The sequence below is a fragment of the Protopterus annectens genome, chromosome 16.part0 (genome assembly GCF_019279795.1).
Source record: "Protopterus annectens isolate FY-2018-M chromosome 16.part0, PAN1.0, whole genome shotgun sequence".
NCBI lineage: Eukaryota > Metazoa > Chordata > Ceratodontiformes > Protopteridae > Protopterus > Protopterus annectens.
The window spans coordinates 879569167-879584001 of record NC_056750.1 but is presented as its reverse complement, the minus strand read 5'-3'; the positions used below and the strand labels follow the sequence as shown (position 1 = coordinate 879584001).

The following is a 14835-nucleotide window of genomic DNA, read 5'->3' as shown; positions in this document are numbered from 1 at the left end:
TGTCCCCAGCGGATGGCCACACTCGATGGATCATCTTGGGGTTGAACACCTGTCTTCTGGTTGTACCATTTGTGCAGGGTTCAACCCCCGGGCTTTAAGGGAACGGAGGTCGAAGTTAGTGCTGGCGGGTCTTTTACCCCCAGATACTGCTTCGGCCTCTGCCCCTTCCAGTCAGCAACTTGTTGCTGTGAGTTCTCCCCCTTCGGCTGGGACTCAACCTCCCTTAAAAATGCCGGAGGGGAAGGATTCTAGTAGGGAGAGACAGAAGGAGAGGCACAGGGATAAGCACCACAAGAGGAGAGCTGAAGCTTCCAGCTCGGCTCCTCCATCTAAGCGGGCTTCCCCTGTGCCTTCTAGCTTTCCTCCTTCTCGGCTCCACTCCCCTCGATTCTCTCCTGGACCCGAGGAGGAGGAGGCTAGCCCTTCCAGGAGGTCACCGAGACGGTTCTCTAGGTCCGCTTCGGTGGCCTCCTCTAGATCGACCTTTTCGATGAGCGAAGCTGATATGGACCGGATGATGAGGAAATTCATCCAGGCCCAAGTGCAAATGGGAGTGCTCGTAGCCCCCCCCCAACCGGGAGGGGCTTCGACCCCTTTTTTCGCCCCAGTAGCTCCTTCTCCGACCCATACCATGGGTTCGGAGCTGTCGGCGCCGTGCAGATTTGGATCCGGGGGTGGTTCGGATCCGATAGGTCGGAGCACCTCGGATCCGTCCCATCCCTTGAGTGCTTCGGGTACTTCGGACCCGACCTCTCGGAGCCGAGGGCCGAGCCTCGGATCCGAGGGAGCTGGTGTGTCTTCGACTCCGTCCAGGTCGGAGCACACTGGTCTCTCGGATCCGATGGTTTCGGCTCCGACTCCGATCCGTACGTCGGATCCGAGTGGGGTCGGCTCGGGCTTAGAGAAGCTGGCTCCCCTCGGCTTTCAACGCGTTATGGAAAGGGCACTGTCGAGGACATCCGGACCCCCGGTCCCTGCCACGGCTCCATCCCGCACTCCATTGCAGTTGGGCCAGGCCCCCACCAGCCGGTCCCAGGGACAGCCCGCCTTGATGTCCCAAGTGGTTCCCTTGGAACATCCATCTGCTGAAGAGTACTCCTCGGACAGCCCCGATGAAGTACCTCGAAGCGCAAGTGCAAGAGGAGGCACATGGACTCCCCTGAGTCCGTCACTGAAGACACGGACTTGGATGAAGGGGAAGGCTCCCCTAGGTCACCCCCTGAAGACGTCTCATTTGGAGACATCATGGAGATGTTAAAGATCAGTGGGGGGTGGTCTGCCCCAAGGCTTCTTCGGACGAGTCTGTGTTCTTGGAGGCATTCGAGGCGGGCCCTTCTACCTCTTGGGTGTCCCCTCCTGCTGACCCCCTGGTAGATCTTATATCTATCAGGGCGTGGAAGGATCCGGACACCATTGAGCCTATCCCAAAACGACCGGACCGCATTCTTTCTCCTCCATCAGACCGCACCCACTGGAGTAAAGGTCCCCCAGTAGATGCCATGATGATGGCTGCAGCCACGAAGAGGGAATTGGCCCAGGAGAGTCCCTCCGTCCATCCTCCGGGCAAGGAGTCCCGTTCGATGGATCGAATTGGGAAGCGAGTGTTTAGTTCAGCGACCTTCTCCTTGAGAGCGCTGAACTACATGGCGCACGTCATTAGGATGCAGCGAGATCTGATTAAAGAGTACGCTGCATCTCCCCCGGAGTCCATCTCGAGTGAGGATAAGCAGGTTTATTCCACCCGAATGGCCACTCTTAGATCTGTATCCAATACTTCTATGCGGCTGCTGTCTCATGCTACTGAGGGAGCCGCTAGAGCCAGCGGAGCAGGCCTTGTCATGAGGCGACAGGCCTGGCTCCGTCATTGTGATTTTGCTGAGCCCTTTAAGGCGACCTTCGCGAATGCCCCTTTCGATGGTTCTGCCTTATTTGGCAAGACTGTTCGCGAGACACTTGTCCAGAGCGAAAAGGACGGGAAGACGCTGTCTGCCGTCGGAGTCCGCTTCTCAGCTCCCCAGAGGTCCTTCTCTAAGAACCAAAAGGGACAGAAGAAGATGTGGTTCCGGAAGTCGCAGCAGTCCCAACCTGCTCCGGACAACCAGTCCTTCCGTGGCAGAGGAGGACGGGGAGGTCGTCGTGCCAGAGGCAGGGGGGCTCCTGGCAATTTTGGGTCCAGAGAACCTTTCTCTGAGAGACCCACGCAGCAGCCCTGAAGGGTTGCCCGGCTGTCCGTCTCTGGAGGCAGTCGGGGGGAGGTTTTCGATGCACCTGACTTCTTGGGAGTCCATAACAACAGACAGTTGGGTGCTTCGACTCATATCCAGAGGATATTCAATACCCCTAATCAAGATCCCCAAATCTCGCAGCCTCCCAGATGTTCCACCCGACCAAAGGGAGGCGGCAGCTCTCGAGGTCGAGCAGCTGCTAGGAAAAAGAGCCATCCAGCGTCCCCCCAGATCAAGCCGGATTAGGGTTTTACTCCAGGTTCTTTTTGGTGCCAAAGAAGACGGGGGACTTAAGACCAATTTTAGACCTTTCCCTGTTGAACCTGTCAGTAGCCAAGCAAAAGTTCCGGATGGTCACCCTGCAATCTATACTCCCCCTTTTGAGGGAGAACGACTGGATGTGTTCCATAGACCTCAAGGATGCGTACTACCACATTCGAATGGACAGACGATCCAGGAGGTTTCTTCGCTTCCGGCTGGGAGCCAGTCACTATCAGTTCAGGGTCCTCCCCTTTGGTCTCACCTCAGCCCCCAGGGTGTTTACCAAGGTGTTAGCGGTGGTAGCGGCCCACCTGAGGCTCCAGGGATTACAGGTCTTTCCGTACCTGGACGACTGGCTCCTGACGGCATCATCAAGGCATCTTCTGTGCTCAGCCAGGGATTACTTCCTTCAACTAGCACCAAGGCTGGGCATAACGATCAACTGGGAGAAATCTTTCCTGAATCCAACTCAAATTATAGATTTCATAGGAGGAAGACTAGACACCAGATCAATGCGAGCCTTCCTCACCCAGACCGTATCGTCAGCCTGAGGTGTCATGTGACAGCAATCCTTCAACCGTCACCAACTGCAGCTTCGGTCCTGAGGGCCCTAGGTTCTATGGCGGCAGCTATCCCGCTTCTAATTCATGCCCGCTTACGCATGCGGGTTCTTCAATGGACCCTTCAAGTTCAGTGGTCTCCTCTTTGTTCGTCTCTAAACGCTCCGATCGCGGTCAGCAGAGCGTGCAGGGACTCCCTTCTGTGGTGGCTTCTTTCTCCGGAGCCCCTAGCAGGAAGACCCTTTTGCGCTGCATTTCCCCGAGCCACAGTGACCACGGACGCTTCTTGCCTCGGGTGGGGGGGGCATTCTGCGGGAAAGTTTGTCCAAGGCACGTGGGATCCCACAGAGACATCATTGCATATAAATGTCCTGGAAATGAGGGCGGTGCTACTAGCGTTGCAAGCACTTCACCACGTTCTTCCTTCAGGGACTATTGCGATTCAGACAGACAACATGTCCGTAGTCTGGTATATCAACAAGCAGGGAGGAACCAGGTCTTATCCCCTTTGTCGAGAGGCCATGAGAGTCTGGGAATGGGCAATTTCCACCAAACGCTTTCTGGTAGCAACGCACATTCCGGGAAAGTCCAACATCCTTGCGGACAAGCTCAGTCGCACCATCCTTTCTCCACACGAGTGGTCCCTAAATCTTCAAGTAGCGAAGAAGATTTTTGCCGTTTGGGGGCAACCCTGTTGCGATCTTTTTGCTTCTCCCTCAAACGCCAAATGCGACAATTTCTTCGCTCTACTTCCCCCACCAGGGGAGTTCCTGAGGGATGCTCTGGTGCATGCTTGGCCTCCCGGTCTTCTTTATGCCTACCCTCCACTTCCTCTGATGCAGAGGTTTCTGCAGAAAGCCAACAGTTTGGGGAGCAGAATGATTCTCATTGCCCCATTCTGGCCTCGACAACCTTGGTTCCCCTTCGTATGGTCTCACAAAATCAATCCACCATGGATTCTGGATCCAATTTCGGATCTCATCTCTCACCCTCTGGGAATGCCTGTTCCCAATCTGCGGACCCTGAAATTGACAGCTTGGCTGCTCCAATTCCAACCTTAATTAGGACTCCCGGTATCTCTTCACCGGTCAAAGCAATTTTGGTGGCTGCTCATAAACCTTCTACCAGACAGATTTATCGGAGTAAATGGAAGAGGTTCTCTATATGGGCAGAGCAGCGAACGGTGGATCCTTTTTCAGCACCTATCTCTGCGGTGCTAGAATTTCTAACGGACCTCTTTCATCAAGGAGCCAGCTCTTCCACGATTAAAGTACAATTGGCGGCTATATCGCATTATCACATTGGACAAGACACAGCTCCCCTTATGACAGCGAAATTATGCAAATCCTTTCTCAAGGGAGTTTTTTTATTAAGGCCTCCAGTTAAGGAGGTTGTACCGCCTTGGGATTTGTCGTTAGTCCTGCAGGCCCTTACGGCTCCTCCCTTCGAGCCTGCAGCTTCTGCTGATTTAAAATTCCTTTCCTGGAAGACTGTCTTTCTGGTAGCTATCACTTCAGCCAGAAGGGTGTCTGAGCTTCAGGCTCTTTGTGTCAAACCGCCTTATCTTTCTTTCTTCCCTGATAGGGTGTGCCTCAGGACCAATCCATCCTTTCTTCCGAAGGTCTCTTCTGAATCCAATATTAACCAGTCAATCAATTTGCCTGTCTTTTTTCCCAAGTATTCAAACAAAGGGGAATACAAATTGCATTCATTGGATGTTCATAGACAATTACGTTTTTATATTAACAGGACAGCTGGCCACAGGAAATCAGATCAGCTGTTCGTCTCCTTTGCTAAATTTGCTCTGGGTAAAGCAGTGTCCAAAGTCACTCTGTCTAAATGGATTGCTAATTGCATTTTGCAGGCATATGACACTTCAGGCAGACCTGCTCCTCAGAGGGTTACGGCTCATTCTACTAGGGCGGTTTCTACGTCAGCCGCCTTTAAGTCCCGTGTTTCCTTGGATGATATCTGCGCGGCAGCTACTTGGGCCTCGCCTCATACTTTTATTTCTCATTACAAGGTGGATGTTGTTTCTAGAGGAAGAGCATCCTTTGGCTCAGCGGTGCTCCGGAACATCCTTCCATGATGGCCGCCCAAGATTCAGGTAGCTAGGGACTCTGTCCCACAGGTTGCAGATGAATGAAGTCTTCCTACTTCAGATTTAGAAGTTATGTACTCACCATAACGTTCCATCTGAGTAGGTGACTTCATTCGGATGCAACCATCCCCCCCTCCATCCCCCTGACCTTTATAGAGCGAGTATTTATGCTGTTTTAGTATACTGTGGTCAGTATTTGAGGCAAACTCAATCTGAGGTCAGTCAGGGCTTGGCAAGGGGTTATGGGTAAGAGGGAGGAGCTAGGAGCTCGGAGCCTAAGCTTTTGAATTGCCGGCTCGGATCCGATCGATACCCACAGGTTGCATCCGAATGAAGTCACCTACTCAGATGGAACGTTATGGTGAGTACATAACTTCTAATTTCTTGACCTCCTATGTCTGATTTTTCTATTTTCAGAAAGACCTCCTATGTCTGATTTCCTTATTTTCAGTTGACTTGCACAAGAGTGAGTTACTCTTTTCAGAATTTTCAATACAAAAAAGAGCAATTCAAAAAACATAAACACACAAAAAATATATTTTTTCAGGGGTCATGTTTGGCTTCTCGGATCATGAATATCAACAGCATATTAAGCCTCCCTCCTGACAAAGCACAAGGAGTCAGAGTCACAGATGCTGAGCCCGTAAGGCAGGCATTGACCCAACTAAATATTCTTGTTATAGGTGACACCATTGTAAGGCATACAAATGTACCTGTTCCAGGGTGAGCAAGAAAAGCGTGACACTTAGTTGCTGGTCAAGTTCTAGGATCTGTCAGATCACACATGCACCCAAGTAACTGAACAAGTAGTAGTACAACTGTTGTCAGTGACATGTAAAAAATTAGTGTTTGTACTTGGCTTTTAGAGTAATTTAGTAGTGAAACTGTTTCCCTATATGGTAAGTACCATGGTGCATTCTAGTTTTGTTATTTATTTATTTATTTTACATTTGTTGACCGGGATAGTCCGACTGTATGCATGTCCATTTTCAGCGGAGGCCCGGGGAGAAAAGCTCCGAGGGTAAGCAGATACAGCATTACATAATACCAGCATTACATATTACAAACAGACTATTTACAGAGATTACATAAGTAAGCAAGTTAAACAAGTTCCACAGGTTACAGTTAATCCTGAGCACAAGTCAGGATTAAATTAAATTACACAGTAAACTGGTTAACAGATTTTTACACATTCTAGAAAGAGTTAGCCAGGCTTGATACATTGACATAGCCAGTTAAGTGACAAATGTTGTTTGAGTCTAGTTTTAAATTGACCTAAGGTGGAAAGTACGGTAATATCAGCTGGAAGAGAGTTCGAGGATCTACTTACAGAGTTTGCAAAGAGAGAATCACCGGCTGTGTTATTAATTTTGCTAGTCTGAATTAGTAGTTTGTTAGAGGATCGAAGCAGTCTAGGATTGTTATAGGGGGTGATAATATTTTTAAGTGCAGGGGTATTGTCCGGATTATAGAGGATTTTATAGGCCATAATCAGTTGGTTATACTGGATTAGGCTGGGTAGTTCAAGCCACCCAAGCTGATTTAGATTGATGCAATGATGTGTCCTAAAAGGCAGCCCAGTGGCAAACCTGGCAATGTGGTTGTAGCAAATTGAGAGTTTAAGGACAGTCTTGTTTAAATTTGAGAGTAGAGGGGATGCGTACAGAAGGGTTGAAAGAAGGTGAGAGCGAGTTATGGCAATTTTAGCTGGAGGGGTTAGGAAGGCTTTTATTCTGTAAAGTGACCCTAGTTTTTTATTGATGGTTTTGATAGTTTGGTTAACATGTAGGTCAAATTTTAGATTATTGTCTATGATGACACCTAATAGTTTTGTAGATGGGTCAGGGGAGATTATTGTGCCATCATTTGATTTCATGGTAAAGGTGAAAGCGGTAGACCTACATGTTGGTGAAAATAACAGCATTTTAGTTTTTTTGCGATTTAGGATCAGACGATGTTCAGAAAGCCAGTTTTTTATTGTATTAAAGGTGGTCTGGGTAGCTGACCATAACTCTACTGGAGATGTGGCTGAGCAAATCAGAGTAGAGTCGTCAGCATATTGGATACAGCTGACTTTTGTGATGACACTATAAAGGTCGTTAATGAAGACGGAGAACAGCAAGGGCCCTAGTATAGAGCCTTGTGGTACTCCAAGGGTGTTAGGTAGAAGGTTAGAGAGTTTGTTCTGCCAGAGGACAGCCTGCTGTCGACCATTCAGATAGGATTGAAACCATTGGAGGGCTCCAGTATCTAGATAGAATGTTTGCAGGGTGTGGATTAAAAGTTGGTGATCAACCATATCGAATGCCATGGAAAGATCCAAAAAGAGGGCTGAGGATATATAGTTATTGTTGAGATTATGGTTTATGGTGTTAGTAAAGGCTAGGAGGGCTGAAGTAGTGCTGTGATGAGGACGGAAGCCATGCTGAGTGTCTGCCATAAGGCGATTTTGGATTAGGTGGTGCATGAGTTGTCTATGAATACATTTTTCCCTTATCTTTGCAAGTGGAGAGAGTATAGCTATTGGCCTATAATTGGAGAATTCAGTAGAGCTGCCTCCTTTGTGAAGTGGGATTACATAGGATATTTTCCAGATGGTGGGAATTTTAGCTTCTACTATGGTTCGTTTGATTAGTATTAAGACGGGGTAAGCAATAGCATCAGCTGATTTTTGTAGGTACTCGGCAGAGAGTTGATCAGCAGAAAGTGTAGTGGGTTTTAATTTTTTGATCAAGGTACGGATAAGTGAAGTGGCGACTGGTTGGAAGTTGAACGCGAGTAGGTTTCTAGGGGTGCTACTTTCAGGACCAGGGGAGCTAGGAGGTAGTTGGCTAGCTAGGGCTTGAATTGTCTCAGTAAAGAATTGGTTAAAACTATCAGAAACGTCTTCAGGGGTTTTATCAATAGTAGCAGCAGGGATTGGGGTTGAAGTTTGTCCAGGATGTAGCAGATTATTTAAACCTGCCCAAAACTTCTGAGGGTCATTTTGATTTACTGTCTGTAAATTACAGTAGGCATAATTTAATGTTTTTTGTGCATTGTAAGTAAAAAAAAACAAAAATATATATATATACATATATATATATATATGTGTGTGTGTGTGTGTGTGTGTGTGTGTGTGTGTGTGTGTGTGTGTGTGTGTGTGTGTGTGTGTGTGTAAATGAAAGGTTATTAAGAATGTTTTGCAGTAGTAGCTTCTCTTCTGTGTCATGGATGAAGGGGGGGGGGGGGTTGAACAACATGTATGCCAAGGTATTTGTAAGTTTGCACGTGTGATTCTGTTGTTTCAGACATCAGTAAGACATAACTGTTTACAATTTGAAAGCTGATGCAGTATCCCAATTATATTATAGTATATTATATTATATTATATTATGTTATACTTTACTGTGTGTCTTTCCAAGATGAATTGTATGTTTGGATGTTTGTAATTGGTAGCAGAGTTGCATTAATAGGATATTAGAAGCTTTTGGAGGTCTTTCCTGTTTTCCTTATACTGATTAAAAGAAGGTTATCTGCATAGAGGTTCATTTTAAGGTACATGAAATTAGCCAGAAGGCAGTGTATGAAGAATATCATTAGGATATGAGTAAGACAGAGTTACATGAAAATGCTGGAGGAGAGTCTGTGATTTCGGAATATGTATTGTTAAACCAGAATTTAATTAGACTGCTAGATAGGTGGCCTCTGAACCACTTTATGGCTGCACTTTAAAAGACCGCAGATTCAAGTTGGGTTAACTGTATGCCATGATCAACTGTCTTAAAGGCTCCAACTCTATTAAATCACCCTAATCAGAGTTATCACCAAAAAAGTCTGTACCTGTCTGGAGTGCTGTCAGAATGAAATGACACTGGATATCTGCTGGGATTCTGTTAAATTGGATGTTTGCAAGAAATCTTTGTAGAAAATAATTTGTCTAGGATATTGATGTGTAGCTTTTAATGTGATCTTCTGGTATTTTTTATGCAGGACACAAAACTCCCAGATTGAAATTGGTGCTACAGAAAGCAGATAATGAGGAACTGCCAAAGGATGTTATAGTAGGGAAAAATGCCACAGAACAAAAGAACAAGCTTGACAGTAAGCAAAGGAGTAAGTCTCATTCATGAAGTATTTTTATGAAATTGTTTTTTTCTATTGATACATTTTAAAAAATGGGAGATAAATGGAGTTGGACTGAAATGTAAGACATTATGATACAGTAGGTATAACCCAGATAAAATGTATATATTGATATATATATATATATATATATATATATATATATATATATATATATATATATATATATATATATATATATAAATGCATGTGTATATAAAAGATTAGTTTTTTAAACAAACATCACTTACAACAGCAGTAGCCTTTGTATGACATTATGATACAGTAGGTATAACCCAGATAAAATGTATATGTTGATATAAATATATATGTATGTATTAGAACACCGAACGTTCAAAATTTCGATTGTTCTAATATCGACCCGTTTTCAGCGAATGATGAAAATATCGAAGAAACAGAAAACCTAATTTTTTCCTAGGGAAAGAATTTGGTTGTCTGTTTCTGTTGCTTCAGTATTTTCAGCGCTGTGGTGGAAAGTTACAGGTCGGGTTCAGGTAAGTGTGTGATTGTGTGGACCTGAGGGTTAGGGCGCGTAAGGTGAGTTAGGGTTAGGGTGCGGGTCAGGTAAGTGTACAATTGTGTGGATGTGAGGGTTAGGGCGCGGGTGAGGTGACAGTGTGATAGTGACAGACCTTAGGGTTAAGGTTTGGGTTAAGGTAAGTGGATAGTTAGTGGTGTATGTATAGTTTAGTGTAGGGTTAGGTGTAAGAGTTTAGGTGTATGTGTGTGGATTGCTGTTTGTTTGGTGTGCTTGTGTTGTGTGTATGTGTTTTGGAACAGCAAATTTTTTCCCTAGGAAAAAATTTGCTGTTCTGTATGTTCGATGTTTTAAATTTTCGATTCATAGGGTTCGATAATAGAACACTCGAAATTTTTAATGTTTGGTGTTCTAATATAGGCCCTTATATATATATATATATATATATATATATATATATATATATATAAATGCATGTGTGTATAAAAGATTAGATTTTTAAACAAAATCGCTCACAACAGCAGTAGCCTTGATCAAGGAGATGGCAGATGTAATGGAAGACTTGAGGACAGTATTCACAAGATTACATTTTTTGTTGTTGTTTTCTTTTTCATTTTTGAGCAGTAGCTCCGAAAAATACAGACTTTGGACTTTGCCATTGTAAAACAAAGATTTCCTTGCATTTTGACAAAGGAGACCAAACTGCTTGTTCATCAGAATTTGCAGATTATGAACTTTCCAGTTTCTGTTTTTCAGTTAACTTGAGAGCTGATGTGATGGTTTGTTTGGCACAATTAGTGATACATTTATGGGAGGAGGCACTAGATATAGAATCCATGCATTGGCTACGGTATGGATATAGTCCTGATTTAAGAACATGTTTTATTCTGTGAAAATGTTTCATCTGACTATGCTCCAGAGAGGAAAGGTAAAAAATGTATATATTAACTACATAAATGGCACCTTTAGATATTGTTTCTCAGGCAAATCATTTACATTTTTTTCATTGTTATATCATGAACTGTACCTTGATCGTTCATAAGTTTTGTAAAAAAGGCGGCATAGCATATTTTTGTATGCAGGACTCTTTTAAAAAGATGCGTAATAAGCTGAATGAGATTTTTCGCTATAACCGGCTGCTGTCTGTTTTGTAATCTGTTTGGTTTAATTACAGAGTTTCTTTCTTTTTTCATTATTAAAACGTGCATTATTTGAATTGTATGTAAACAAGAGCTAATAATAACATTTTTATACAGCCTCAAAAGAGTTCTGTAATTGGACTTTTTTCATTCCTATCTGAATCTGTTTGGGCCCTCTACACTGATGATTACTGACCCAGTATTCTTACCGTGGAACGTCTTTCTTAAGCCCATAATTCTGATTCCCTTATTCAATTGACTTGCAAAAGAGTAAGATACGCTTTTCTGAATGTTTAACACCAAGAATAGTAACTCAAAAACTGAAACCCACAAAAAAGTCTCTCTTTTCCAGGAGTCAAGTCCCCCCTTCCCCCATGTGGCTGTTTTAGTACCCCCCACCACCACAACCTCTAACTTTGTATATAAATTTTGCGGTTATGCTGCAGTGATAAATGGGAAGAGATAGGAAAAGTTCCCTGCTTGGCTGGCCAAGCCGTACTTTGGTATTCAAGCATTAGTAAACAACCTCTTAAATAAATATACTTCAACATAATGTAGGCATATCCATAAATGTAGACATTTTTAATCTGCTATCTGAGAATGCATATCAATCTGACTTTGTCAAATGGAGGCCATTCATTCTTAACCCTGGAAACTTCTTTGAAAGGTTTACAGTAGCTGGTGGTTATGCAGTACATATGGCATGCCTAGACCTGGCCAGCATGTTTAATACTGTCCTCTAGGCTTGGTTGACAATCAGATGAACCTAAACATCAGTCCACATATAGTAAAGTGGGATAGCAAATTGGCTGTCAGACAGGACACGTCATTAACAGTTGTAGGTTATCATCTCTGAAATTAAAAATGTCACAAGGGTGTTCTTGAAGGTCTGAGTTTAGATTCTGTTCTGTGCTGTATGACTTTTTCTCATCTACATACCAGTTGCCTAGGTGTTTCGTTAACATTTGCTGGAAGCTGTAAACCCTGGGTTCTTACTTGAATACCCTCTGATATGAACATACTGCAGGATGAGATGGACTGTGCAGATAACTGCTACAATGACAGTGGCCACAATCTACATGCCAAAAATGTAGTCTGTTCCAGTTTGGTAAGTGAAATAATTCCTCCTCATACTACAGAGATAATACATCCCTTATGAATTATACTGTCATTACACACTCAGACACCTTTGTGGTGACTGTTATGTGATCAGCATATCTCCACCATGGTTAGAAAATCCTTCTGTTTCTCCCACCTAATAGTCATGTACACCTTGTCCAGAATGAGAAAGTCCTACTTCCACGTAGCTGTGTACCAAGGATGGGTGATGAAAGCAGCCCACACAGGTATAGACAATAAATAGGTGCATTGCCCGTCCAGAGGCATAGCTAAGGAGCTATGGTGGGGTGAAGGGGTGGCTGCCTTAGGTTCAGGGTGTTGGAGAGGGTCTATGTTTAACCATTGAATGGGACTTCCATCAAATGGCAGAGCATCAAACCTTCCCCATCGAACATTCATTTAATCGACAGGAAAGTAACTAGTTGGCTACCACTTCCCCATCTGCCCTTTTCCCCACTGTAGTGCGGTCTCAGAATTGGTATATATAGTTGGGGGGGTGAAGCCCCCCATGTGAGTGAGTTTGAAATACTGTGGTGGGGCGCACTGGGAAGTGGTGGCCAACTACTTATTTTCCCCATTGACGAAATGAACGTTTGCTGAATGAATGTTAGATGGATAGGTTTCGATGTTCAGCCATTCGATGAACATTCCATTCAATGGCTGAACATAGACCCATTAGGGGACATGGTCAGCAGTTGCCCATGGTGGGGTAGTAAAGTACCAGCATTCAGAATGGAGACCGCTACTGTATTTACTGTCACAGTTCAAGGGCTGGACTAATACCTCAGCTGTAACAAGTTACATGTTACACTTGTAGCAAATGGTTTGCTACAGTTTCAGAGCAGAAGAGATTTTCTTTTTAACTTTGAGAGGACCCATTTTCGTTGGCCCTTAAATTGGAAGGGAGCATCAGATAAGGGAACTGCACAGGGTTGTGGATAACCAAGAGCAAGTACTGGTGTGACTCTCATGGCTCAAGCTAAAGCTGTGGTAAACCTACTGACCAATTAAATTTAGCTCTAACTTCACCCCTCTCTATTCCCCCTTTTTCTGACCTCAAGATATGCCTGAAGCAGGCAAACCTCCAGCTAGCACACAAGACCAAATCTTAATGCATCTTAAATAGCACAAAGCACAATTTAGCCACACTCTTAACAACACTGTTCAATCTTGGTCTCCATACAGCTTTTTTACCAAGCAAATGGAGAAAAACTACAGTCATTACCCTGCATCAGGGAGTACCTTCCACAGACCTATAACTGTGTCTAGCCTAATATGCAAAGCCATGGAAAGACTTGTGAAATTAATCAATCAAGACAGGGGAAACCTCCCAACCCTAGACCTATAGCAGTTTGGATTCATCAAGGCAGGTCATGCTTACTCATCCTGGTGGATGTTTTTGAAATGGTCACCAAAGCAGTGGATGAAGGCAAAATGGTGCACACTGTATACTTTAACCTGGTTAAAGTTTTTGACAGAATTCCCCACTCAGGCACAGTAGAAAAGCTAAATAAACTGGGAATGAACCCCTGTGTCACCCACTGGATTACCATCTGGTGCACAGATAAGGACGCATGTTGTCATAATAGGGGAAGGTTACCTCCACAAAGAGACTAGTCACCAGTGGAGTCTTCCAGGGATCTGTGCCGGCACCTCTCCTGTTTGGTATCTACTTAAGTAAAAGCCAGTACTAAAGGACTTTTGTCTGCAGATGACTATAAGCTAGGAGCAGTCATTGAATGCCCAAAAGACTTGGTCATCCTACAGGAAGGTTTGTCCCAAATTAATAACTGCTGGCAAAATCATGGACTGAAACTAAATGCCAAGAAATGCATTATTGTATCCCTTAGGAGTAGTCTACCCCAGGGAACTACCACATTGACAATACACCCTTAAGAGCTGACCCACTTGTTTAGGATTCGGGAACTTATGTGGACAGTGACCTAACTTTTGACCTACGTGTGCCTGTTGGTGTAAGAAAGTCATTCTATACTGCACAGCTTATAAACAAAGGGACTGTATCTAACTCTAGGGATATCATTCTGTCCCTTTACTCAGCCCTCATTAGGCCAATCATTGAATATAATGCCCCCTTTGGCATGTGTCTGTCCAGACACATGCAGCAAATGGAATACCAACAGAGATACCTTACTGAAAGGATACAAGGACTGAGCAACATGTCTACATGGACCAGCTAAAAGTCCTGTCTCTGTACTCTGTATCCTACAGACTGCTAAGAGATGACTTGTGTCTGGCATACAAGACATCCTCCAACCCATTACGATGGATTTATTGCACATTATCAAGTCAGATGGCATTAGAAATACTAGTCTAGGAATCTAAACCTCTTCTGCAATATCAACAGAATGGTTTGGAGGGATGGTTATATCTCGCAAAGATTACCTCTGCTGTGGAATAGACTCCACATCGACATAAAACAAAATTCATCCCTGTCCATGTTCATGCACAACTTAGATCTGTGGTTGATAAAACAGAAAATTTACCCCAGAACTGCCCTCTGTACTACTAATGAATGAAGGCATTTCCCAAATGCTTTATCCTGTTTATCAGTAGAGATAATGTAAAATTATTAACTGTGAGATGGGTAAGGCCAAGCTGTAACCAAATGGGATTTGTTATTTTGAGCACAAAAAAGGAAACTAGCTAGGCTTAAAGTGGCCTGCAGGGGCAGTTAGTCTAGTACTTACCTATGAAGCTGTGAAACTCCTAGACCTGTTATGCTTTAACAGAAGTAAGGACTACTCAAACACATGTACACAGGACCTCTGCATCTATCAGTGAGTTAATGAAATATGGTGATGTGATT

General features: G+C 44.2%; 1 protein-coding gene across 1 annotated transcript in view; it reads left to right on the top strand.

The window, feature by feature from the left end:
• Positions 1-14835, top strand: part of LOC122790677 — a 560216-nt gene that overhangs the window by 124484 nt on the left and 420897 nt on the right. Inside the window, exon 9 of the mRNA XM_044058200.1 lies at positions 9120-9242. Coding sequence (XP_043914135.1) covers positions 9120-9242 — 123 coding nt within the window. The remainder of the gene's footprint in view (positions 1-9119; positions 9243-14835) is intronic.